A 26,982-nucleotide genomic window follows, 5' to 3' on the forward strand; every position below is an offset into this window, starting at 1 on the left:
TTCAATCTAGTAAGTGTTTCTAGCCCTTTCAAGTTAGTATATCACTTAATCTAGTGATTATACATCCTTTAATCCATCCATTTATGTGTTTTGACTAGTTTTTCCAAAACACGAAGAACACACACTAGTGTTCTTGGACTTTAAGTTCATTTCAAGCTTCCATAATGTAAGTACTTCTATCCTAGAGTCATTTAAATCTTGCTATACATGTTTATATAAAAGAAAAGTCCCAAGAACACCAAGAACAAGATGTTCACGGTTTTGGGAGGCTCCCAAAACCGTAAACACCAAATTTAGTGCCTTAGGGTGCTTTAGCGTGTCTAGATGCTTCACAATGCCTTAGGGACTTGTCTAGATCCAACCTTGATGTGTATATCACCTAAAAGATCAAGAAAACAACCATTTATATGTGTTTACGGTTTGGGGATCTCCCAAAACCGTAAACACCCCAAAAAGTGTTTAAATATCCCATAAAAGTCCCATGGTTGTTCCTTATGTCTAAATCTAACCTAGACTAGTGCCATGATTAAGCTTGGACATGAAAACCCCCAAAATACCAAACTTATGAGTTTAAGGTAGTAAACTCATGAGTTTAAGGTAGTAAACTCATGGAGAAATGGTCTTTAGACCGTAAACTCCATTTAGGAGTGTTTTGATGTCACACAACACTTCCTAAGGCTTAAACATGAAGTAGGAATGTTTGGAATAGCTTAGAAGACTTCAAAACATCAAATGGTCAAAAGTTTAGGAGTTTACGACCATAAACTCAAGAGTTTACGACCGTAAACTCAAGGAGTGTTGGTCTTTAGGGAGTAAACTCATTTTAGGAGTGTTCCTTGAACCCCAAACACACTAGCCTTACCCTACAACACTTAGATGCTGTGACATCCCCAAAATCTCGACCAGAAAAGACCGATTTTCATTTATGATTTTAAATAATTTCAGAGTAAATCCTTTTGATTTGAAAGAGTTGCGGAATTTGTTCCCAAAACAAAACATGATAAAATAATAATATTTATCAAAGCATTTCATCAAGAGATGCATTTTCATTATATAATCAAAACTCGGGATGTCATGTTCCGATACAGACCATAAAGCATAAACGATAACATTACAAGTCATTCAACAAATATGTACATATACAGACTTGTAAACAAAACAACTTGATGATTCAACCATCTTATGCCCTCACGCCACTACCTGCAATACAAATAAAACTGAGTGAGTCAGGCTTGGGAGCCTGGTGAGCATATAGGGTTTTCAACCCACAATAAATAAATTATATTTAATTTCACCAACCAATCACTATCCCGATTACCCATTCCCGTTATCCTCACTTTACGTCCCTAAAACAACATCTATCTCAAGGGACCTAATCTAGGATTTTCATCGGGACGAACATCACTGTTAAGGGGTTTCCTCAACCATAGATATCCTAAAGGCAACCATGAGGGGGATAGAGTACACCGGTGAACACATCGTTCACAACACCTACAGGTTATGAACCTGCTAGCGTTCCACTGGACTGTCTAGAAAGAGTTCGTGGTCGTTATCCATACTCCGCTGAATAACTAGATCAACAACAACAACAACATCGAGGCCTCTCATCTATTTATTACACACCAACTATCTACCCATGTTCTACCCAACATATTAGTAGATAAAAATATATATTTTCATACATAGTTTAAAACCTGTATATCATTTCCATTCAATACATATTCCACATAACAGATGAGGCACACCCACATAACACGTATTTCATAGAAAGTAAATCAGATCTATGAGATAGAAGAGAATGAATATACATTCATACTTATAACAACAAAATTATACACATAAACAACAATATACTTAATACACTCTAACCATACTTGTATTATTATCGTGTTTATGAAAGGTAGTATACACTCACTTGATCAGAAGATGATCGGACAGCACTACGGCTTGTAGAAGTAGTAATCCTCAGCAGATCTGGAAGATCTCTACAAAAATCGAACTTCTCGCGGGCAGAGCTTCGGCTCGGGAACCGCACTTCTCGGGATCTTCGGGATCTCGGGACTTGCCTCGGGGCTCGAGAATAATACCGGGGCTTCGGGGTATTTCTGGCACGTAAATCGATGCAAAGCGGGAGAGAGAAGAGAGAAAATGAACAAAAGAACCGGCTGCCCTCGCATCCTATTTATAGGAGGCTGGAGCCTCGGAGTACGTGGGGCGTACGCCTGTACGCGGGGCGTACAGGTCCGAAATCGTCACTGCGTTCGTCATCCGAAGCCACTAGCTGCGAGTGTCGACATCTTCGGAGTACGCGGGGCGTACTTCGGATCGGATTGCTGACTCCTCTTCGGATAATGCCGGATTTAAAGATTTAATTTAAATACAAAATATTTAATAAACTTCGGAAATTCATATCTTCTTCATACGAACTCCGTTTTCGACGTTCTTTATATCCACGCGAAGGTGAGACTACGCTCTACAACTTTCGTTTAGACTCTGTCGGCTAATTTTGACTTTATTTTTATTATTTATTTTTAATAGGCCGCAACAGAAAAACTTCGTTATAAATTCATAACTTCTTCGTTTGACGTCCGTTCTCGCCTAACTTTTTATCGCTTTGATACCAACAACGAGACCTTCGATCCTCGTTTAGATTGCTTCGGCTAAAAACCGCTCGATCTCAAATCGAGTATTTCAGGCTGCATACCGCTAAGTCTAAACTTCAATAAATCATAACTTCCTCATACGAAGTCAGATTTGGGCGTTCTATATATATTCGGAAACCTCGTTTCAACTACTACAACATTATCCAAAGATATTAAGTTTATTTTACACTTAAATTTTGACGCTTATTTTTATTCTTAATTAATCAAACCACATAATTAAGCAATTAAGCATAAAACACATAATACTTAAATAATACACTCTTATTATTTCGAAACGGGTTACAAAGGTTAACCTAGACTATTACATTGCTAAAAATGGCAAGCCCGGAAACACAGGCGTTACAATTCTCTCCACCTTAGAATGATTTCGTCCCCGGAATCACACATCAACAAACAAATGCGGATAGCGACCCATCATGTCACTCTTTGTCTCCCAGGTGAGATTCGGCCCATTCGTGTGTTTCCATCGGACAAGCACTAACCCAACCATCTTGCGTCGCAATTTCTTAGTCTTTCGGTCAACAATTGCCTCTGGTTCCTCAATCAACCTTTTGTTCTCATCAATTCTCAATTCAGAAATTGGAATTATGTCTGGAACTTCTCCCGTGAACTTCCTCAAATAACACACATGAAAAGTGTTATGAATTCCATTCAGTTCTTCTGGTAGTTCGAGCTTGTAAGCTTGGTTCCCAATCCTCTGAAGAACTTTAAACGGTCCAATAAACCTTGGACTCAACTTTCCTCTTTTACCAAATCTTATAAGTCCCTTCCACGGCGAGACTTTAAGCAAAACTGAATCCCCAACCTCAAAAGTTATTGGTCTTCGCTTCTTGTCAGCATAGCTCTTTTGACGATCCTGAGCTGCTAACATTCTTTCCCTAATTATTTTCAACTTTTCAGCAGTTTGATGAACCAACTCCGGTCCCATAAACTGCTTTTCCCCAGCCTCAAGCCAACAAGACGGCGTACGACACTTCTGTCCATACAAAGCTTGGTAAGGTGCCATCTTAATGCTCGAGTGGGAACTATTATTGTAGGAAAATTCTACCAAAGGTAAATGTTCACCCCAATTACCTAGGAATTCCAAGGTACATGCTCTCAGCATATCTTCAAGTGTTTGTATCGTTCGTTCGCTCTGACCATCAGTCTGCGGATGGTAAGCTGTACTTAAACACAACTTGGTACCCAATTCCTCTTGTAGACTTTTCCAAAACCTCGAGGTGAAACGGCTATCACGATCCGACACAATCGTTAACGGAACACCGTGAAGCCTCACAATTTCCTTCACGTAAGAATTCGCAAGCTTCTCCATAGACCATTTCTCCTTGGCCGCTATGAAATGCGCAGTCTTAGTGAATCGATCAACGACCACCCAAATCATGTCGTGACCATTCTTTGTTCTGGGCAGTTTAGTGACAAAATCCATATCAATGTCTTCCCACTTACCCATTGGCACGGGAAAAGGTTCTAAACTCCCGTACGGTTTCTGATGTTGTGTCTTTACTCTCGCGCAAGTCACACACTCAGCCACATACTTTGCAACATCAAGCTTCATCGTCGGCCACCAGTAGTAGGGTTTCAGGTCCCTATACATTTTAGTGCTACCCGGATGAATCGAGTACATGGTCTTGTGAGCTTCTTCCATCAGAAGATCTCTGACTCCTCCTATCTTAGGTATCCAAATCCGATCTTGGAACACCTTCAGTCCATGACTGTTTACACCGAATACCAACGTTTTGCCCAAACGTTCCTCCTTTCGGTCATTCTTTTCAGAAGCTTCCTCTTGAGTTTTCTTTATACTTTCCACAATGGTCGAGACAACTTCAATTCTCAATGCTCTTGGCCTTTTCCTTTCAAGATTGACTTTCCGACTGAGAGCATCAGCAACAACATTAGCTTTATCGGGGTGGTAAAGTATCTCACAGACGTAGTCTTTAAGTAATTCTAGCCAGCGTCGTTGCCTCATATTTAATTCTTTCTGATTAAAGAGATATTGGAGACTCTTATGATTAGTGAAAATTTTGCACTTCGTGCCATAGAGGTAATGCCTCCATATTTTCAGAGCAAAAACTACCGCTGCCAACTCCAAATCATGAGTCGGGTAATTCTTTTCATGCTCTTTCAGCTGTCGAGACGCATATGCTATCACCTTTTCTCTTTGGGTCAAAACACAACCCAATCCAACCCCAGACGCATCGCTATAAACGGCGAAGTCTTCAACTTCATCGGGTAGAGAAAGTATAGGTGTCTCGCATAGTTTCTTCTTTAGCTTCTCGAATGCTTCTTTATGCTTATCATTCCAAGCATAAGTAGCTCCTTTGTGGGTCAAAGCTGTCAATGGAGTAGCGATCGAAGAAAAGCCTTGGATAAACCTTCAGTAATATCTGGCTAATCCCAAAAAGCTTCGAATCTCCGTGGGACTTTTCGGTTGTTCCCACTTCATCACAGCTTCAATCTTTGCTGGATCAACCATTATACCTTCTTGGTTGACCACGTGACCCAAGAATTGGACTTCACGAATCCAAAAATCACATTTGGAGAACTTTGCATACAGCTTCTCCTTCTTCAAGACTTCTAACACTTCTCGCAAGTGTCTGCCATGCTCCTCTTGGCCTTTCGAATAAATCAGAATGTCATCTATGAACACTATCACGGATTTATCAAGGAACGGATTACAAACCCTATTCATTAAATCCATGAATGTTGTTGGAGCATTGGTTAGTCCAAACGACATAACCAAGAACTCGTAGTGTCCATATCGCGTTCTGAATGCAGTTTTCTCTATATCCTGCTTTCTTACTTTCAGCTGATGATATCCTGACCTTAGATCGATCTTCGAGAAATAGCTCGAACCTTGCAATTGATCAAACAGGTCATCAATCCTTGGCAACGGATATCTATTCTTTATTGTTTCCTTGTTCAACTCTCTGTAATCAATTCACAAGCTCATACTTCCATCTTTCTTCTTTACAAATAACATCGGAGCTCCCCAGGGTGACGAACTAGGTCTAATGAAACCTTTGTCCAATAACTCCTGAAGTTGCATCATTAGCTCCTTTATCTCCGTCGGTGCTAATCGATAAGGTGCTTTCGTAATTGGCGTTGTTCCTGGCAACAAGTCAATACGGAATTCCACTTGTCTATCAGGCGGTAATCCAGGAAGATCTTCGGGAAATACTTCCGGATAATCACACACAACTGGAATATTCTGCATCACCTTCTTTTCCTTCTTAGCATCAATCAAGAATGCTAGATATGATGTACACCCCTTGGTCAAACATTTTCTAGCTTTCATCAATGAAATGATTCCAGAATTCACTCTGCGTTTGTCCCCATTCACCATAAACGAATCTTTCCCAGGCGGGTTTACTTTGACTATTTTCTTCTTGCATAAAATTTCGGCATCGTTGGCGCTAAGCCAATCCATTCCCAATACGATGTCGAAACCATTAAGTTCGATTGGCAATAATTCCTCGTGGAACTTATTCTCATTCAGATCAATTAAGATGTTTTTCATACGATGGCTAACAGGTACAAACTTGTCACTAGCAACTTCGACTAGTAAGGCATTATCTAGTCTATCAACAGGCAAAGCTAGTTTCCTACGAAATTCATGCGAAATAAAGGAGTAGTTGGCTCCAGAATCAAATAAAATTTGGGCAGGCAATTCGTTAACGAGAAAGATACCTGAAGCGACATCAGCTTCATCTTTAGCAGCTTCCAGTGTCATCTGGAATGCTCTTGCCTTCGGCTTTGGCGGAATGTTGGGTCTAGCTGCCTCCTTCTTCTTCGTGTAGTCCCTCGACATGTGTCCCTCCTCACCACAACCATACCAAACTTTCTTAGAGAGGGTCCATTCATTGGCATAGTGCCCTGGCTTTCCACACTTGTAGCATATGTTCGCCACCTCACATTTTCCATGATGCTTCTTCTTACATTTGTCGCACCATTTCGCTTCGCCTCCACCTCCCCTCGAACCAGACTTCGAGAACTTGTTTTTCTTGTTGGATCCTAAAGTTCCATCGAACATCCTCTTTTCACCAACATCTATCCTTTCCGGACCCTTTTCCTTCTGCTGGGCCTCCACATTCTTTGCTGCACGAACAGCCGTTTTCAGAGTAGTTGCCATCTTGACTGTCGGACCAAAGTCGGCAGGCAGTCCATTAGCAAACCTCTCAATCTTGGAGAGTTCTATTGGCACTAGGTACGGAAACAACTTCATTTTCTCAGTAAATGCAGTAGCATAGTCGTCTATGCTCATCTTCCCCTTCTTCAAGTTTTGGAACTCATTGTTCAGATCAATCAGATCTATCTCTGAACAATACTGCACCCTTAGTTGCTCCAAGAACTCCTCCCATGACATTTTCAGGGCTTCTCCTCGTGGCATAGTATCTGCGAACAACTTCCACCAACTCAAGACTCCAGTCTTCAGTTGTCTAACTGCAAAGACGGTCTTCTGTTTGTTGCTACAGTCGCAACTTTCAAATACCATCTCCATCTCGGAGATCCAATCCATTATCTCAACAGGCTTTGGGCTTCCAGAAAGACTTGGCGGTTTGGCGCCCAAGAAATTCCTGTACATTCGCCCATCCTTGTTGTTTCTCCTTTCCGGAACGTTCCTTCGTTCTCCTTGAGTCCCAACTTGACTCATAATATGACTATTGTTCCCTTCCTCCGATTGCTTGGGAATCAATTCGGGTTGCTCAATTGGTATGATAGGTTCATCCCTATTATCATGCAACATCTGTCGCATCTCCTCCCTTTGTTCGGCTAGCATAGCCCGAATCATGGCTTGCACCGCAGCCATTGTTATTGGTTATGGTGCTGCTGCTACAACAGGTATTTGCTCAATAACTTGCGGTTGATTCCTGTTTTCATCCACGTTTCCAACGCCACTCCTTGTTCTCACCATTTTTGATCTACACACCGAATAAGGTGAAATTAGATCCTCATTCACGATAGACATTCAATTCATCCTTATTACTCCGAAATGTTTACATGCTAGTTCTAATAACGTAGGCACACGCTTAGAATCCTACACACATAAGGTTTCCAGATCCGGTTGGCAACAGACCGTAGATCCGAACAATTAATATCATATATGGCAACATATAACATTTAGCACATAAAAGCATTTTAGGCAACTTTCCTAAAATAAACTAGTGCTCGTGTCTAAAATCCAACAGACACACAACTCACAATATCCACTTAGCATTCTAAGTTTAAGTCTAGAAATCCAACAAATTCCTAGTTCGCTTAAACTAATGCTCTGATACCAACTGTGACATCCCCAAAATCTCGGCCAGAAAAGACCGATTTTCATTTATGCTTTTAAATAATTTCAGAGTAAATCCTTTTGATTTGAAAGAGTTGCGTAATTTGTTCCCAAAACAAAACATGATAAAATAATATTTATCAAAGCATTTCATCAAGAGATGCATTTTCATTATATAATCAAAACTCGGGATGTCATGTTCCGATACAGACCATAAAGCATAAACGATAACATTACAAGTCATTCAACAAATATGTACATATACAGACTTGTAAACAAAACAACTTGATGATTCAACCATCTTATGCCCTCGCGCCACTACCTGCAATACAAATAAAACTGAGTGGGTCAGACTTGGGAGCCTGGTGAGCATATAGGGTTTTCAACCCACAATAAATAAATTATATTTAATTTCACCAACCAATCACTATCCCGATTACCCATTCCCGTTATCCTCACTTTACGTCCCTAAAACAACATCTATCTCAAGGGACCTAATCTAGGATTTTCATCGGGACGGACATCACTGTTAAGGGGTTTCCTCAACGATAGATATCCTAAAGGCAACCATGAGGGGGATAGAGTACACCGGTGAACACATCGTTCACAACACCTACAGGTTATGAACCTGCTAGCGTTCCACTGGACTGTCTAGAAAGAGTCCGTGGTCGTTATCCATACTCCGCTGAATAACTAGATCAACAACAACAACATCGAGGTCTCTCATCTGTTTATTACACACCAACTATCTACCCATGTTCTACCCAACATATTAGTAGATAAAAATATATATTTTCATACATAGTTTAAAACCTGTATATCATTTCCATTCAATACATATTCCACATAACAGATGAGGCACACCCACATAACACGTATTTCATAGAAAGTAAATCAGATCTATGAGATAGAAGAGAATGAATATACATTCATACTTATAACAACAAAATTATACACATAAACAACAATATACTTAATACACTCTAACCATACTTGTATTATTATCGTGTTTATGAAAGGTAGTATACACTCACTTGATCAGAAGATGATCGGACAGCACTACGGCTTGTAGAAGTAGTAATCCCAGCAGATCTGGAAGATCTCTACAAAAATCAAACTTCTCGCGGGCAGAGCTTCGGCTCGGGAACCGCACTTCTCGGGATCTTCGGGATCTCGGGACTTGCCTCGGGGCTCGAGAATAATACCGAGGCTTCGGGGTATTTCTGGCATGCAAATCGATGCAAAACGGGAGAGAGAAGAGAGAAAATGAACAAAAGAACCAGCTGCCCTCGCATCCTATTTATAGGAGGCTGGAGCCTCGGAGTACGCGGGGCGTACAGGTCCGAAATCATCACTGCGTTCGTCATCCGAAGCCACTAGCTGCGAGTGTCAACATCTTCGGAGTACGCGGGGCGTACTTCGGATCGGATTGCTGACTCCTCTTCGGATAATGCCGGATTTAAAGATTTAACTTAAATACAAAATATTTAATAAACTTCGGAAATTCATATCTTCTTCATACGAACTCTGTTTTCGACGTTCTTTATATCCACGCGAAGGTGAGACTACGCTCTACAACTTTCGTTTAGACTCCGTCGGCTAATTTTGAATTTATTTTTATTATTTATTTTTAATAGGCCGCGACAGAAAAACTTCGTTATAAATTCATAACTTCTTCGTTTGACGTCCGTTCTCGCCTAACTTTTTATCGCTCTGATACCAACTGTGACATCCCCAAAATCTCAGCCAGAAAAGACCGATTTTCATTTATGCTTTTAAATAATTTCAGAGTAAATCCTTTTGATTTGAAAGAGTTGCGTAATTTGTTCCCAAAACAAAACATGATAAAATAATATTTATCAAAGCATTTCATCAAGAGATGCATTTTCATTATATAATCAAAACTCAGGATGTCATGTTCCGATACAGACCATAAAGCATAAATGATAACATTACAAGTCATTCAACAAATATGTACATATACAGACTTGTAAACAAAACAACTTGATGATTCAACCATCTTATGCCCTCGCGCCACTACCTGTAATACAAATAAAACTGAGTGAGCCTGACCCACTCAGTTTTATTTGTATTACAGGTAGTGGCGCGAGGGCATAAGATGGTTGAATCATCAAGTTGTTTTGTTTACAAGTCTATATATGTACATGTTTTTTGAATGACTTGTAATGTTATCGTTTATGCTTTATGGTCTGTATCGGAACATGACATCCCGAGTTTTGATTATATAATGAAAATGCATCTCTTGATGAAATGCTTTGATAAATATTATTTTATCATGTTTTGTTTTGGGAACAAATTCCACAACTCTTTCAAATCAAAAGGATTTACTCTGAAATTATTTAAAAGCATAAATGAAAATCGGTCTTTTCTGGCCGAGATTTTGGGGATGTCACAGATGCACTCCTTAGCACTTATAACACTTATACAAAGTGTTTGTCATGTCCTAGAGTGTCTTGAATTGTTTATTAGTTGTTTAAATACTAATTGTTTATATACATATGTCCTCAAATGTAATTAGGATCTTTGTGTGTGTCTAAGTCTTCACTTGACACCAAGCACTTATCCGACACTTTCTTCCGATCCACTCGCAACAGGTGAGTTCATAGCCCTAAATCAATGTTTTATATGTTTTTAAATGCTTTATCAGGGGATACAAGTAGAATCATGCTAGTTATTATATCAATCATATGTGATTAATAAGCAGCATTCAAATGATTGGCTACTCATTAGCCGTTTTACCAAACAGTTTCCTTCAAATGTTCTTCATAAACACTTTATATGTTTAAAACTCCTTATTAAACTATACATTTTACTTTGTATGTGTCATTTCAAACTCATTTACAATTGTGTTTCAAACAAATGTTTCTTTATACTTAAACTGTTTTATCAAACCCATGCTTTCAAACCGTTTTATAGATTGACATCAAGTCACTCTTTTCTTATATAATAAAACTTATTTTATGCTTTTATATTATTAATTGCATGCCTATATATGTATAGTTATATAAGAAATGTTTAAAAGACTTAGGAAGGCTATCCACCCTATTTCCTTTTCGCGCTTGAGATGTGGTATGGTGGGACATCGGGTATCCGTCCGAAGGTTGTTTAAATATTAGTTATATATCATATGTACATATATAGTCATAAAGGTACTTCCAGTTCATCCAATGCCCTTGGGTAGCAAGGGTATACATCCATGTTCATACGTACCAGTTAAATTACTAGTAAGCTACCATATGGGTAGTTTAGGAAGATACTAGAACTATTACTAGAACGCGATATCATACAATGAGTCAGTTCATTCATGAGTCAATACTTGCTAGATAGAGAGAACATACATTACAGCTAGTACACACAGTACATTACTATATATGCTAGATAGAGAGAGAACACACATTATAGCTAGCACACGTAGAACATTACAGTACATTGCTATACCTGCTAGACAGAGAGAGAACACACATTACAGCTAGCACACGTAGAACGATTAACAATACATTACATATACATGAATACGTTAACATAATTGTGATCCACTGTATCGGAGCATGCCTTCAATGTCATGGCCCGAGTTGTAGCCAGAGTCTCTTGGAAGGAGAACGTGAGTTTGCGTATAGATCTATACTGGATTGACTATCCTACACCTTGCTGCTAGCTACAGCCGGACCTGCAGGTCTGCGGGTGCCAAACGTCATACCTTTTTACGACCTACATTTGTCGTGTTACTTAGTCGATAGTATGGTACAATTAATCACATAATACCTTAATATAAATCTGGTTTAAGGCAGTTAGTACAGCAGTAGTTCCTATAATACAACACTACAGTACTACATTAATTCACCCTTTACATATATTTAGTGATCATTTCACTTAAACATTAATGTACAAACTATATTTTGTTAATGATAGTTACACTTGGGAAAATTACTCACTTTTACAAGAAACGAACATATAAAACAGTTAAGTCTTGGTAGAAGACTACATTTAGAACAGTTGGGTCTTGGTAGAAGACTCCCTTTTAATATAGTAGGAATTATAGGGATTTCTAGGGTTTTTCAAACGTTTACAGTTGTTTTACAAACATTTTCATACTTACACAAACTTTCTTTCAAAACATTTTCAAGTCTTTCATTAAATGTCAAACAAATACTTACATACAAATTAAGACACATTAATACTTATGATCTCATCGGCTTTAAAGCTGATACTCTCTTTCAAAATAACTTGTATCCTCAGATCAACAGTAGACAGGTACCGATGCAAGGTTTAGAGAAGATGAAGCTCGTTCAAGACTCATCTTTCATTTTGATTATACTTTAGTGTCTATTATAATTTGACAGAACACTTGTATTAAAATTATATTATTAATGCAATGGATGATTTTGTTTCTTGTTTACTACTTTTCATTGTTGTGATAATGTACATGACGTCCTCCGCCCCAGAATGTTTCCGCTGTTCTTGGTTTTGGGGTGTGACATGGTCATTTAGTCTTATTCAAGCGATCTATGAAAAGAAAAATACATTGTGCATAAAACACTTTAACCAAACAAAAATCATACAGGACTTAATTTTTTGAATGTTTATTGTTTAAATTTTAGGGTTAAGTACCTACGAACCACCATAGGTTCCATATCTGCTAGAATAAGAATGTCCATTCCCTTTCGAATCTCCACTTTCATACTTTGAAACTTCAGGTGCTAATATATACTTAAAAGCCTGACCAAAAGCTAAATTTTCCCATTCTCTATCAAAAACTTTTTCCCTCAATATTGATGCCACGTGTCGAAATGCATTCAACACACAGGCATATCTTCCACAAATCTTATAGAAGAAAAATTAACAAAAAAGGGTCAACACTCATCATGGTATGCTCCATCTCTATCTAATTCTCTATATATGAATATTTTACAATGTAGTTTTACTTTTTACTCATAATTGTAACCTACTTACATTTATTTAGTGATAATAGAAATTGTACTTAGGTTTCTTTATCTACAATAGCAATGTACTTACATTTTGCTACAAATATGGACATTGTACTTTGTTTGTTACATATTGCTATTATTGGTAATGAAATGAAAGTTACATTGTTTGTGTAAAGATAATGCAAGAATGTTGGTATTATGAGCTACATATTGCTATTATCAGTAAAACATGCAAGTGTATATCTATTATGGTTATTTAAACGTAAGTTTCTTGCTATTATGGATAAAATATAATGTGTTATTTCATGCAATTTGCTGATATTTTAATTAAATATAGAGATATATACCTACACCATTTCATCATGATAGTGTTTGGCCACTTTTGGAAGGTACTCTTTTGAAAGTATTTGAATATCGGCATGAGTGACTCTACTAATTTCAGAAATTATGGAGCCTTCTTTCCCAATTATAGAGGCAACATGAGAAGAGGGAACAAGTAATTGAGTGGTATATGAAATAAAACCTGAATAGAGGTCACTTTTATCCCTCAAATTACTCCTCATTTGTAGACATATTGTTGCTTCAATAGTTGGAGAATATATGTGATTAGAGATATGTACATAAAAGAATCATCATGAGAAAAAGATTCATACTTTAACAATGATAAATTAGATGAGAGGGATTTATAGAACATTTCATGTGGATGAAGATGAAAAAAAGTTTATGATTAGAGAAAGTTTGTAATAATAGGTAATTGTTAGATAAAAGTTAACTGGAAATGTGACGTGGCAAAAGGAAAAAATAAAAAAAAATTACCTCCTCCGCAGTGATAGATAGATACTATGCAATCTTCACCCCAATTTGTTGGGGGGTTAACTTTCACACTTGCTCCATATTTTTGACTAATATCGTTGATTAATCCACGATCTATGCCACTTACAAAACCAACACTTTAAGAAGGACAAATCAAAAGAAGAGAAAAATCTTTTGAAAATGATTCACCCTTCGCATTAACAGGTGGAGTTGATCCCATAATTTGTGCGCCACCTGGCGTTTCCATAATAGGAGGGTAAATGAAGGGAGCACGTAAATGTTGAGATTTTGATGGGTTCTCATGGCGACGTGATGCTATTTGAAATAATGCTTTTCTTACAACAGATGCTTCACCAGATATCCGAATCCAATCACAACAAATGATTCAATGACACATAATCTTAAACTGTTAAACATGACATAACAAGAAATGTAAGCTTACTTGTATGAGTTCATCATTGCTTAATGCACACGTAGGCAAATGATTATCATTCATAATAAGAATCTGAGCACCGGTTTTGGTCCTTATAGTTTGAAGAATTTCTCCACCTTTTCCAATAACACATCCGATTTGATCAGATGAGACAAGGAGACGAGTTGTAACTTGTGGTGTCATGTCATCAACCTCATCGGGCCCTACTTCATCATCTACTACTATGTCATGTACTTTGAAAAGGGCATCTTGTGATGGACAAACTCGTTGATCAGTTTCTATTCCATCAAAGTCGTTTGTTTCATCATTTGTGTTGTAGATAGTAATAAAACGTTCTCCACATCCAAACACTTTATCAGTAAAATCGATTGTTGAATTAGTTTCGGATTCTAATTTTATGAGAATCTTACAACATCCTCCTATTATGCTCATAAGTTTCTCAGCAGGGCATAAGTATCAGAATACAGTATAATCTGAATTGATTAAGTTCTTTCCACTTTCGTCACCAATGTTTCCTCGTTTGGTTCTTCCATTATCGTTGTGGTTAGAATGAGAATTGGAACGCTTTCCATGGCTGTTTCTTGATCCCTCCATATGACGCAAAAAAGGGTTTCTTTTTCTTTTTAATGGAATGTGTCGGTTTGTAATTTGGAAACTGTGAGAAAATCAGCACATGAAAATGAAGGCACAATTCCATTTCGAAACTAAATTAATTTACTGTAAGAAAATCAATACGAAATTTTCTTTGTATATATTTAATGTTGTATGCATGCATTTCAGGAAAGAGAATGAATGACCATATTACTACAATCTGAGAAGACGCTTCGATTTCGATCAATAAAAGTGAATTCGTAATGTAACCAAATTCGAGTAATTACATTACAAAAACTAAAACCATACAAGTAACAACAATGTCGAAAACCGATTAAGCATATAATTATGGATCTGGATTGCATGTCGTGAACAATCGTAAAAGAGAAATAACAGATGTGACGAAAGTTATTATGAAAATTCGGATATATACCTTGGCTTCTTCTTCGTTTATGGGAGACAGGGACAAGGAACGCTTGCGATTTTGGAAATTGGAATTATAAGGGATCTTTTATTTACGCTCAAAAGAAATAAAACTAGAGAAAAAAATGAACGATTTTCCTATCATTTCTCTTACTTTTTTCTTATCCAGGAGATTAGTATAAATTTTCTTTATTTTCATTTCTCTATCTTCTAACGCTCTCTTTTCTTTTCTTTCCTTTTCTTTTCCCTCCTTAAATAAAACTTTGGAGCAATACATTAGATTTTTGCTCCAGCCTCGTCAATTGAAGCACTACGGTAGTGGAAATGAGTAAAAAGCAATGTTTTAAAAATGAGTTTTTTAATTGAACTGGTATGATGATTCGGTTTTGGGTTCGTTAGGTTCAACCACCGGTTTAACCCAGTTTCTATAATTTTGTTATATTTTTCCTTTTCCTACGTACATATATATAAAAAAACTAAGAATTTTCTTACATCTGGCAGTGGACGCGTCTGCCTACAAGTTGTGTAAATTCAGACTAATATGTTCAATCGAGATGTTCAATTTGCCTTGAAAATGGACAGTTAATTTAACTGGTAAACTAAAATCCAACTATCCAAATCCAATAAATCGGTTCTATCACACCTGTTCAACCCGATTTTTGAACGGCTATCACCCCCTGTTCTCGGTCCGACCAAATCAAACGTTCGGTTTGAATCGGTTCAGATAAAATAATACATTATAACACCAAATTTGATTTACACCAAAATAATGTCAAAGCTCCAAATTTGATTTACGCCAAAATAATGTCGAAGCTTCGGTATAACACCAAATTTGATTTACACCAAAATACTGTCAAAGTTTGGTCTGTTGCTTTTAGTCTTTCATGTTTCATGTTTATTCATTAGTTTATTATATACGACTAGGTTATTATAAAATGTAATAACTATTTGGTTATATTGTAGTAATATATTTATAGAAAATGAACTTAAGTGTTTTGTCTAATTTGACCATTTTTTTTGCAAGATAGATCATCTGATTTTTAATGTACATATCAATTAAGTCATTATCGTTAGCTTTTAACCATTCTTCTGTTAAGAAGTTATTCTTAATTACACGAATAGTCCATATGGTTTAAATTTCTTTTGTAGTTGGTACCTTACCCGTTGTTTAAATTACACGATAAAACTTTCACATTTATGATATTTTGGGACCAAAGTGTAACAATGTCATTCTCTTCTCCATTAAATCCGGTTGAAACACCAAGCATATCGGGCATAAATTATCATTTCAGGTTTATCAGACTCAACTCATACTAGACGATATTTCTTCAAATTGATTAATAATTCACGGTTCATTAGATTCAATTCCATACACATTACATCATATTTTGTATATAATTGGTATGCTTGACTATCTCCATTTTAGTAGAAGAAATAATACGCAAAATCAAATCCCTAAAGTAACAACTTTGACAGATACAGCATCGGTTTACAATACATAACTTAGAAATCCAAAATTTTAGAAAAAACATTGAAAGAACACCAATTGCACACTGGTTTCAAACTAACGACTCCCTTTCATCATATAAACACATATAAACAAAAGAGAAATCAGCTTAGTGAAGCTTAACAAACCGAATATCTTATTTAAATCAGGAGAAAATAAATAACATATTAAGAAACCATATCTTCCTTAGAGATGGAGGTTTCCATCATAGAATTTATGACAATCCTGAAAAATCCGTCACTAGTCACCGTTAGGAAATAATAGGAAAATAAATGTAATAGAAAGCATTGTAATATTCAATTTTTAAGATAATAAGAATCAGATATGTTGTTACATTTTTTGCTAAAAATCATCCATTATGCTCTAAAAATTAGAGATCAAAAAGTTGTGACGTTTTTCGATTCAGTTAACATACTTGGATAGTACTTATTAACTTGATCTCAAGGATATAAGATTTGTAAAAAGTCGACTCCGAAGAAGAGAGTTATAGATTTTATAAAGAGAAAAATCAACTACATAGTTAAAATTAATCACGTCAAAACGGTACACGGAGATTGGTTAAGTTTGGTACTAGGCAACACTATAATGCTAGTAATCAACATCCAAAACCATTTTTTTGTTTATGCCATACTATCGCAATACAATATACAACTATACTATTATCCAACTTAATTGGATCTAAACATCCATTATATGTCTCAAGTTTAAAAACTAGACTAGACTACAATCCCTATAATCAACTTCCAATACCAACTATGTTTAGATAGCAATATCCTAATTTAGTGCATATATTTAACACGGGGCATAGGTATTTAATATACATTAATCTTTTCAGTAATAATACATCTATCATGTAATAATATCATATACACATATATAACCATATCTAGTTCGTACAATATATGTCATCAAATATATATTTAACACATATTGTAGATAATAAGCATTTAATTCACATATAACTTTCAACAAATATTTAATATTTTTAGTAAATTTTTGTATTAAAATCATGTTCATGAAAGTAACTATGCACTCACTTGATTGAAGCGGAAGATCCACGAGAAAGCTAGCTCGTTGGCTAATACTTCAGCTTATCCCTTTTGAACAACCTAAATACGAATATTACTACGTCTCAGTATTCGTTCGTATTTATAAGGTTATATTATCTATTTCCAGATTCCTCCATAATCTCAATGAATACTTCAAGTTCTATCAAATAAAGAATAACCAGGTAAGATCATATCACATATAGGATCTATTTAGAATACAGAGTATATTGTTTGAAAAATCCACTTTAAATACCTCACTAGATTTAGCCTAGACATCACTCTCTAAGTAGATCAATAAGTATTTTGGCTTGGAATCACTGATAAATCTTATTTATAAATTCATAATAACGACTATGAATATAAATATAAGTTACACTTAAAGCGCAGTATATGCAGCTTAACTTATAGAGTTTTCTAACAATATTTCGGAAAGTCGCAGGCAAAACTTCGACACCGAACACTTATTTCAATCGGGTTTTCTATCGCCGCAAAGTCTCGTTGCAAACACTTAGAGACTCCAAAAAGTCAGATTTTTAGAGAGAGAAACACGAAATAAGCAAGAAAGAAGTGAAATGAGGCTTGTTATTTATAGGGTGGCACCTGAGCAGAAAGTGTGTTGCGTGTCGTGCCCTCGTGCTCAACTCTTATGGTGTCACGTGTCGTATTCTCGATGGCCCACATCGTTTGGTCGGTTGAAAGAAGGGGTTGTCGCCTTTGCCACGTGGCTCTTTCTTGTTGGGCCACGTCATCATACGCATGTATTGTTTACAATTTTCAAAAAATCATAGCTCTCACATAGGAGATTTGTTTTCAAAATTGTTTATATCCCCGGTTTTGTATTGACGATTACTACAACATTCATTTAGATCTCAACAGCTAATTCTCATTTTATTTTTATCTTATATTTTATATAGGCTTACACTGTTAAAAACTCTTGCAAAATTCGTAATTTCTTCATTTGAACTTCATTCTCAACTTTCTATATATTGACGAATTCATATTTACAAGTACTTCGATTCTTCTTTACATTGTTTTGGCTCAAAAGCAACAGATCTCCATCTCACTTTTTACGGCACAAATTAATGCATAGGGTTGAACTCGAAACTTAGAAAAATCATAACTTCTTCATGTGAAGTCAAATTTAGGCATTCTTTATATCTATGAGATCGTCATCACGACTACTACAACTTTCGTCAAAACTATTTATCCTAAATAATCTTTTATTTTTTGACGTTTATTTAACGTAATTAATTAAATTTGTAATAATGTTTTATACAAATATTATAAGCTCATAATATTTGTCCGTAAAACATGTACATAATATATAAATATCATTTACATAACTCTTATCATGTATGAAGGATTTTTATTTATTTATGATTATCTTATTCGAGGATTAATTGTTCAATAAAACGAATATTTATAATTTATAATCCTTAAATGCCTAGCCGGAATTCGAGAGCGTTACACAAACTATGACTATGAAGGCTTGTACATAAAAGGTTTCGACATTTTTAGTCTAAGTAAATTGCGCAACAAGTTGAAAGTAACCCCAATGTGTCTGCAAGAGTTTTACATGAACAACTCCAATGTGAATATCAAAGTAGACCCTTCAAAGATGAAAGATTTTAGGGCCAAAACAAGGCCATGAAGCATGTCAAGGGATATGATGATATTATGCAAGCCAATATACTATACTTAGGCCATCTCCAATGAATTAAACCCATGGAGAATTGTATGGATTGCCAACTAGGAAAGAGAATATACACATTCACTTTAATTCTTAAAAAATTAATAAATTTTCAATTACAACTACATTCACTTTAATTCTTAAAAAATTAATAAATTTTCAATTACAACTTCATTCAACCGTTCAATGGTCATTCAACTCCACACTCTCTCTCCTCTATATTATATTCACATTTACTCCATTAAACCCTTATACAACTCTCATTGTGGATGGCCTTAGAGAGTATGTTTTCGAACTTCAAACTCGTAACCCTTACACCACAATCAAGATCGAAGTGGAAAGTGAATCAAATCATGTTTCTGAAACAAGAACTTTCAAAAGAATCTATCATGCCTTGGACAACTGAAGAAAGATTTTCTAGTCGGTAAAAGAGATTATCTTGAAACAAGAACTTTCAAGATCGAAGTGGAATGATCCTACAGTGGTAAGGATTATTTCATTTTGTTACTAAATTTTACATGTATCTAATTGACTAAATGATTAAACTTGTTTAGGTTCTTGATGGTAGAATATGAGAATATCAATTCATGCACTTGGTTTTTAAGTTGTTTAGGTGATGACATGAACTTAAATAGCAATTCAAACTTTTCCTTTATATTAGATAGATAGAATGTACTTGAACTTGTTTATTGTTTATTTTTAACTTTCTTTTGTTAATTGAACATGATAGCACTAATATTATTTGGTTTTGGTAGGGGTTGTTGCAAGTAATTGTTATTTTATTTCCTTTCTAGAAGTTGCAGTGAAGAGAACGAGAACCACCTTGGTTTTGTTTTTTATCGTACGTATATGTATATTAACATTCTTATAAGATTTTTTTATTAAAAAGACAAAATTGCCCCTGGTGTGCAAGGCACGTGGAGTGTTTTGACTAAGGGGGCTAACGGCTAATAGACACAGAACCAAGCAAGCACGTAGAAAAAACAAATGTTGGGATGCCCAACATGCAAAACAAAAGATAAAGATAAAATGTGAAATTTTTACAAACCACATAAATATTTCAATAATTTATTCTAAAAAAGATAATAATAATATCATGATTTGCAAATTGCTGTTACAACTTTTAAAAACATATATATATATATATATATATATATATATATATATATATATATATATATATATATATATATATATATATATATATATATATATATATATATATATATATATATATATATATATATATATATATTCTTTCGGAAAAAGCGATTTCACAACTAATAAAGTAAGTATTTTACCACTGAAAGATCTCCAAATACTTTTCCAAAATATATATACCTCTATTTCTATTGGAATTGAAATATTTTGCAAAAATATCGTCGTCTTTAGAAGAGCTGTCTACAGCTTTTAATTCCAAGCACGAGCCCTTTGGTGATTCTAGTTGATTGTTGAAGTGTGGTCTAAATGTTTATAATTAAACTACATAAAAGCTGGTTAGCGTTTTTATCGATTTATATTTTAAGTTCAATAATTCATTTACATTACATTTCAAATTTTAAAACTACATGTAAAACAACATTTATAAATGAAACCTTAAATATATTTACTTGTATTCGTTATACAATGTCAATATCCACCTATAAACTAAACAACATATATTAGGAAGACAAAGAAAAAACAGTAAAATGTAGCACTAAAATCCTTCACTTCGAATTGTCGTTGATCAAGTAGCAATGATCATTTGCAAAATTAATTTTTTTTAAAAGCATCAAAAGCCTCGAGAACTTGTGAATTTAATAAAGATTTCTCCCTCATTAAAACCTGATTTGTTATGACATAACATGACTGTCTGTCATGCATTGGAGTGATAGAGACAAAAATTGCAACTTTTAGTCCCATCCAAAAAAAATAAATTACATGCATAATAAAAATAAAGAAATATAAATGTAGAGACAAATTTAGAAAATACTTCAAGAGAGAGATTGGAATGGAAGTAACATGCCATTGAACAAGGTTAGGTTGTTTGGAAGATTGGTAAAGAAACTAGCAAAACAAGCTAATCTTTGATTAAAGGTTCTGAAAGCAAAGCCATAATAAGGTGGGTTTCCGTATAGACTGCGGCTCAGGCTCAGGCTCGGCTCGGCTTGTCTTGGCTTGGCTTGGCTTGGCTTGGGTTGGTCTTCTGGTTTAGTAAAGCATATATGTAAAGGAAACAAGGTTAATGGTTAATGGTTTTCAAGAGTTACTTTTCTGGGTAAGTAGAGTAGGCGCCTATCAACTTCCTACATCTTAACATCATTGAATAAAATGAAATAATACCCTTTTTATTTATTTATTTATTTATTTTAATTTTGAGAGATATAAAAGAATAAAAACTCACCTTCACCTGTGGGGTCCACCAAACAGACTTTAATAACCGTACCCTCTCCGCCTGAAGCCACCCGTAGGGCTTTTATCATGCCTAGATAACCTCCTGCCACCACCCAAAAAAAAAATTTCATTTTTGGTCACCATCTTAAGCCCTTGTAAAATGACTATTTTGCCCTCCACCCTTTCATTCATATATTGACTTTGTTGCTATCATCATCATCATAATTAGTAATGAGTAATGACATAATCCCTAATCCATCTTAAGTCTTGACAAATAGAAACTTCGGAGGGCAGGATTGTCATTTTACAAAGAATTTACTTACCGAGAACCACCACCACTACGTCTTGGAGAATAACTACTACCGCCATAAGATGATCCATAACCATCACCGGGCCCACCACTTCGTCCCTACCAAATTAAATATATAAATATATAAATAGAAATTAATCATAATCCATCTTTTTAGGGTTTAGGGTTTAATACATGTGAGGGAGCATAGCTTCCATATCCATCATGAGGTGGGAAGTCATATGAATCACCATATCTGTGTCCATGACCTTTGGAATCTCTACTTTCATATCTTGAAACTTCAGGAGATGCTATAGGAAGATACGGAAGAACTTGAACAAAAGACGAAAATACCCCTTCTCTATCAAAAAGATTTGCCCTCAATCTTGATGCCACTTGTACAAGTGCATCCTTCACATCATCAACATCTCCACAAATCTTATCAAAATATAAACAAATAATTTTGATGAATAAACAAAGGAAACTAATGGCATGTGGAATTTAATATAAAATAAAAAATAAAAAATCCTAGAAAATGACACGTGGAATACAAATTAATTTAAAATAACCACAAAATGACATGTGGCAAAATGAAGGAGAATGTGACATGTGGCAAAAATGATCTTTATTTATTAGAGTAGAAGAAGAAGAAGTAGATTGATATTATTGGTATTGAAATGCATGTATGTTTTCCTATTTTATGCGTAAAGAAAAGGGTTAATCTCATAAAAGACCTTATATTTTGTGTTTTTTTCCAGATTAAACCTCAACTTTATTTATTTTCTTGAAAAAGACCTTGCACTTTTTCATTTTTTCTGATCTGGCCCTTTTAGTCATTTTTTTCCAAAAAAAAAAACTTGTAAAATGTGAGGGTTTTTTCGAGAAAAACTAAAAAAAATAAGGGTTTATTTGGAAACAGTTATAAGGTTGAGGGTTTTTTTTGGGAAAAAAAAAAAAAAAAAGAGAAAGTCGAGGGTTTTTTCAGAAAAAATGAAAAAATACAAGGTCTTTTTCAGTTAAAAAAAATAAAGATGAGGTTTAATCCACAATAAAAACACAAAATATGAATTCTTTTATGAGATTAACCCTAAAGAAAATATAAGTATATTTCTATTATCAGTAAAAGATGTAGGTTTATTGTTATATCAAAATTGTGGATAAATAATAAAGTGGAAAAAAGAGTAAAAATTACGTTGTTATTTCCTGATATTTTAATTAAATATAGAAGATAATACTTACCTGAACCATTTCATCATCATGTTTAGCCACTTTTGGAAGGTTTTCTTTTGAAAGTATACGAATATTAGCTTGAGTGATTCTTCTCATTTCAGAAATTATCGATCCTCCTTTCCCAATTATAGATCCAATGTGAGAAGATTGAACAAGTAATCTTGTTGTAAATGAAAGAAGACCTGAATCTCTTTCAACTCTCTCACTACACCTTGATTGTAGACGTATTGCTGCATCAATAGTTGGAGAAAAACTGTCTTCAAATATCTGCACATTATTAAAGAATCATCATCAGAAATCAGAAAAAGATTCATACTTTATAAAGATTCACTTTTAGTTTTACCTCCTTTGCAGAAATAGATATTATGCAATCTTCAGCATCAGTTGTAGAGCTATCAACTTTAACACTTGCTCCAGAATCTTGCCTAATTTGATTGATTATAGCACCCCCTTTTCCAATTACACCACCAATATTTGCAGAAGGACAAATCAAACGAAGAGAAAACTCTTTTGAAGATGATTCACGCCTTGAAGCTGGATAAAGGGTTCCATTTTCACTTTTATATCCACCAAGAAGTGGAGTTAACCCCATAATTGGAGCGCCACCTGGCGTTCCCATAACAGAAGGATACATAGTGGAGGAAGCAAGTAAGTGTTGTTGAGATCTTGATGGGTTGTCATGAAGACGTGATGCTATTTGAAATAATGCTTTTCTTACAACAGAAGCTTCACCAGATATCTGAATCAAATCACAACAAATGAGTCAATGACATGTAATCTTAAACTGTTAAACATGACATAAGAAGAAATGTAATGTAAGCTTACTTGTATGAGTTCATCATTGGTTAATGCACAAGTAGGCAAATGATTATCCTTCATAATACGAATCTGAGCACTGGTTTCTGTCCTTATAGTTTGAACTACTTGTCCACCTTTCCCAATAACACATCCGATTTGATCAGATGGGACAAGGAGGCGAGCTGTAACTTGTGGTGCCATGTCAGCAACCTCATTGGGCCCCACTTCATCAGCTACTACTCTGTCATGTACTTTGAAAAGGGCATCTTGTGATGGACAAACTCGTTGATCAGTTTCGGTTTCAGTTTCATCAAATTTGTTTGTTTCATCATTTGTGCTGTAGATAGTAATAACACGTTCTTCACACCCTGAAACTGTCTCACCAATTCTGATTTTTGAATTAGTTTCGGATCTTAATTGCTTGATGATATCACCTCCTCTTCCCATTATGCTTCCGATTTTGTTACTAGGGCATAAGTATCTGTATACAGTATCGTCTGAATTGATTGAGATCTTTCCTCTATCATCACCATTGTTGCGTCTTTTACTTCTTCCATTATCGTTGTGGTCAGAGTGAGAGCTGGAACGCTTTCCATGGCTGTTTCTTGGTCCAGCCATATGATGCAAGAAAGGGTTTCTCTTCTAATGGAATGTGTCGACTTGTAAATTGCAAACAGTGAGAAAATCAGCGCATGAAAAATTGAAAATGAAGGCAGAGACTACAGCATAGCAATTCCAATTCAAAGCTAAATCATTCATGATATGTGACATTGAGAAAATCGCTGTGAGCAAAGTTTAATAATCAACACTAAGTTTTTTCGTGTATTCTACTTAAGATGCTATGAGACGGAAATCGGAATAACTGTAAGAAAATCAATATCAAATTTTATGTGTCTATATTCTACAATGCTGTATGCATGTTATAAGGAAAACAAAATGGATAACCATATAACTATAATCCAAGAAGATACTTCGATTTCTATCAACATTCGTAACTTCGTAAAAGTGAAGTCGTAAGGAAACCAAATTCGAGTACTAACATTATAAAAACTAAAACCATACATGTAACAAGAATGTCGAGAACCTATCAAGCCTAATTATATCGATCTAGATTGCATGTCGTGATCAAATGTAAAAGAGAAAAAACAGATTTGACGAAAATTATTACGTAAATTCAGATATAGTACCTTGATGGGATTCAGTGTTCTGCGAGGTCGAAATCGATACCAAGTATGGAGTGTCGAGAAGCGCTTGCGATTTTGGAATCTAGGGTTTTTGATTTAGATTTTTGCCCCAAAATCGTCAATTCAGCAGCACTACACAGTGAAAAGCAAACATATCCCAATTACAATCAGCCCCCTCAAATCTTCTACTTATTACATAGAGACCCACATGGTTTATTACAATTTACAACAATCAAAATTAAAAGCAAGGATAAATGACGTAGATGGGTAACATAGTTTAGATTGTGTTCATGTTTAGTCCTTAAAGTTATTTTTTGTTCACATATTATCATTGAATTTGTTTAGACTATTCATGTTACATACTTATGACCGGTTGGTATAGATAACATAGTTTAGGTTTTGTTCACATTTAGTCTCTTCATTTTTTTTTGTCCACATATTAGCATTGAACTTTTTTTGGATTGTTCACATTACATATTTATGAACTTATTTGGATTACATCCTTATGACCCTGTAGCTCTGGTCTACAGGGTTGGCATTACATCCTTATGACCCTGGTCTTCTTCTATATTGCCATTGAACCGTTTTCAACTAGCCCGTATGAGAGGTGTTTCAATTTGAGCTCAGACCTACTCAATCTTCTATCTTTTTAAAATGTTATAACTCATTCGTTTGAAGTCGAAATGTCCTAATTTTTTTCAGCACAGAGGTTTGTGTGTGTACTTCATTTTAGATTATATAAACATATTATTTGGCTGCATGTTGATTAAGTTAAGGCTCCCAAAACATAGGGTATCAAAGCTAAATTTATGTTATTTCAGCACTGAAGTTACTTTTGTACTTCATTTTAGACTATATAAACACCTTATTTCTTTATATATTGGGTTAAGTTTTGTTGGTTGATCTGGTATTATTGTAATCATTTAGCTTCAAGCCAAGTATTTAACCGAAAACTAGCTCTTTCAAAAAAAAAGTATTTAACCGAAAAGTAGCACCGACACCAAAGTCGGTAGAGTCTAACCGGTCCGGTTATTGGTTCTCATTATTAGTTTAAACCGATTACGGTTCCAAACCGGGTTCGGTCTGGTTCGGACTAGTTGCTCATCCTAGTTCTAACTACCTAATACCATGCAGACTCATCAAATAATGAGACCAATCCTACAAATATCAAACCATTTCTCTAGTGATGTGGATAAACTATTGTAGAAAGGGTTAATGACTTATAAGGGTAACATACTTTAGGTTTTGTTACATTTGGTCCCTTATGTTTTTTGTCCATATATTACCATTGAACTTGTTTGGACAGTTCACATTACATCCTTATGACCAGATAAAACCTACACTAACCGATCATAAGGATGTAATGTGAACAGTTCAAGCAAGCTTAATGGTAATATGTGGACAAAAAATAACTTAATGAAAATTATGTAAGAGGAAGATCATGCTGAAATTAAAAAAAAAAATGGAAGTAAATCAAGTTAAGAATTGAATTATAAGAATCGTGGATGATTATAATGTATATATGATACAAAAACGACGTAGTATCGTGGTTTGAAGTACCTATGTTTATATATCTTTGTATATTCACTTTCTCATATATATATATATATATATATATATATATATATATAGAGAGAGAGAGAGAGAGAGAGAGAGAAAGAAAGAGAAAGAGAGAGGAGTGAGATCCGTTGAAACTCATAGTTTCATGAGAACCCGAG

The 26,982-nt window shown here is 35.1% G+C and overlaps 1 protein-coding gene and 1 pseudogene across 3 annotated transcripts; both read right to left on the reverse strand.

The window, feature by feature from the left end:
• Nucleotides 1-12,567: 12,567 nt before the first annotated feature.
• LOC111879741 (RNA-binding KH domain-containing protein RCF3-like) lies at nt 12,568-14,781 on the reverse strand (annotated as a pseudogene).
• Nucleotides 14,782-21,350: 6,569 nt separating this feature from the next.
• LOC111879747 (KH domain-containing protein HEN4) lies at nt 21,351-25,425 on the reverse strand. Of its 3 annotated transcripts, none has more exons than XM_023876183.3 (8): nt 25,268-25,425; nt 24,108-24,739; nt 23,626-24,021; nt 23,292-23,549; nt 22,248-22,490; nt 22,087-22,172; nt 21,774-21,866; nt 21,351-21,572 (listed from the first exon to the last, which is right to left on the reverse strand). In XM_023876183.3, exons 2-7 carry the CDS (start codon nt 24,696-24,698, stop codon nt 21,803-21,805), a joined length of 1,638 nt encoding a protein of 545 aa, XP_023731951.1. In that variant the 5' UTR covers nt 24,699-24,739; nt 25,268-25,425; the 3' UTR covers nt 21,351-21,572; nt 21,774-21,802. The 3 variants fall into 3 exon arrangements, with proteins under 3 accessions (XP_023731951.1, XP_023731949.1, XP_023731950.1); XM_023876181.3 differs by having other exon boundaries at nt 21,351-21,575; XM_023876182.3 differs by having other exon boundaries at nt 21,351-21,681.
• Nucleotides 25,426-26,982: the final 1,557 nt, after the last annotated feature.

The sequence above is a fragment of the Lactuca sativa genome, chromosome 3 (assembly GCF_002870075.4).
Source record: "Lactuca sativa cultivar Salinas chromosome 3, Lsat_Salinas_v11, whole genome shotgun sequence".
Taxonomy (NCBI): domain Eukaryota; kingdom Viridiplantae; phylum Streptophyta; class Magnoliopsida; order Asterales; family Asteraceae; genus Lactuca; species Lactuca sativa.

What these genes read in the sequence shown, in the direction of transcription:
- LOC111879747 (XM_023876183.3), bottom strand. Translation starts at nt 24,698, where the DNA reads ATGGCTGGACCAAGAAACAGCCATGGAAAGCGTTCCAGCTCTCACTCT. An exon ending in GAAGCTATGCTCCCTCACAT is followed by an intron (nt 22,173 to 22,247) that starts GTATTAAACCCT and finishes TTAATTTGGTAG; the next exon opens with GGACGAAGTGGTGGGCCCGG. An exon ending in CGTAGTGGTGGTGGTTCTCG is followed by an intron (nt 21,867 to 22,086) that starts GTAAGTAAATTC and finishes GGGTGGTGGCAG; the next exon opens with GAGGTTATCTAGGCATGATA.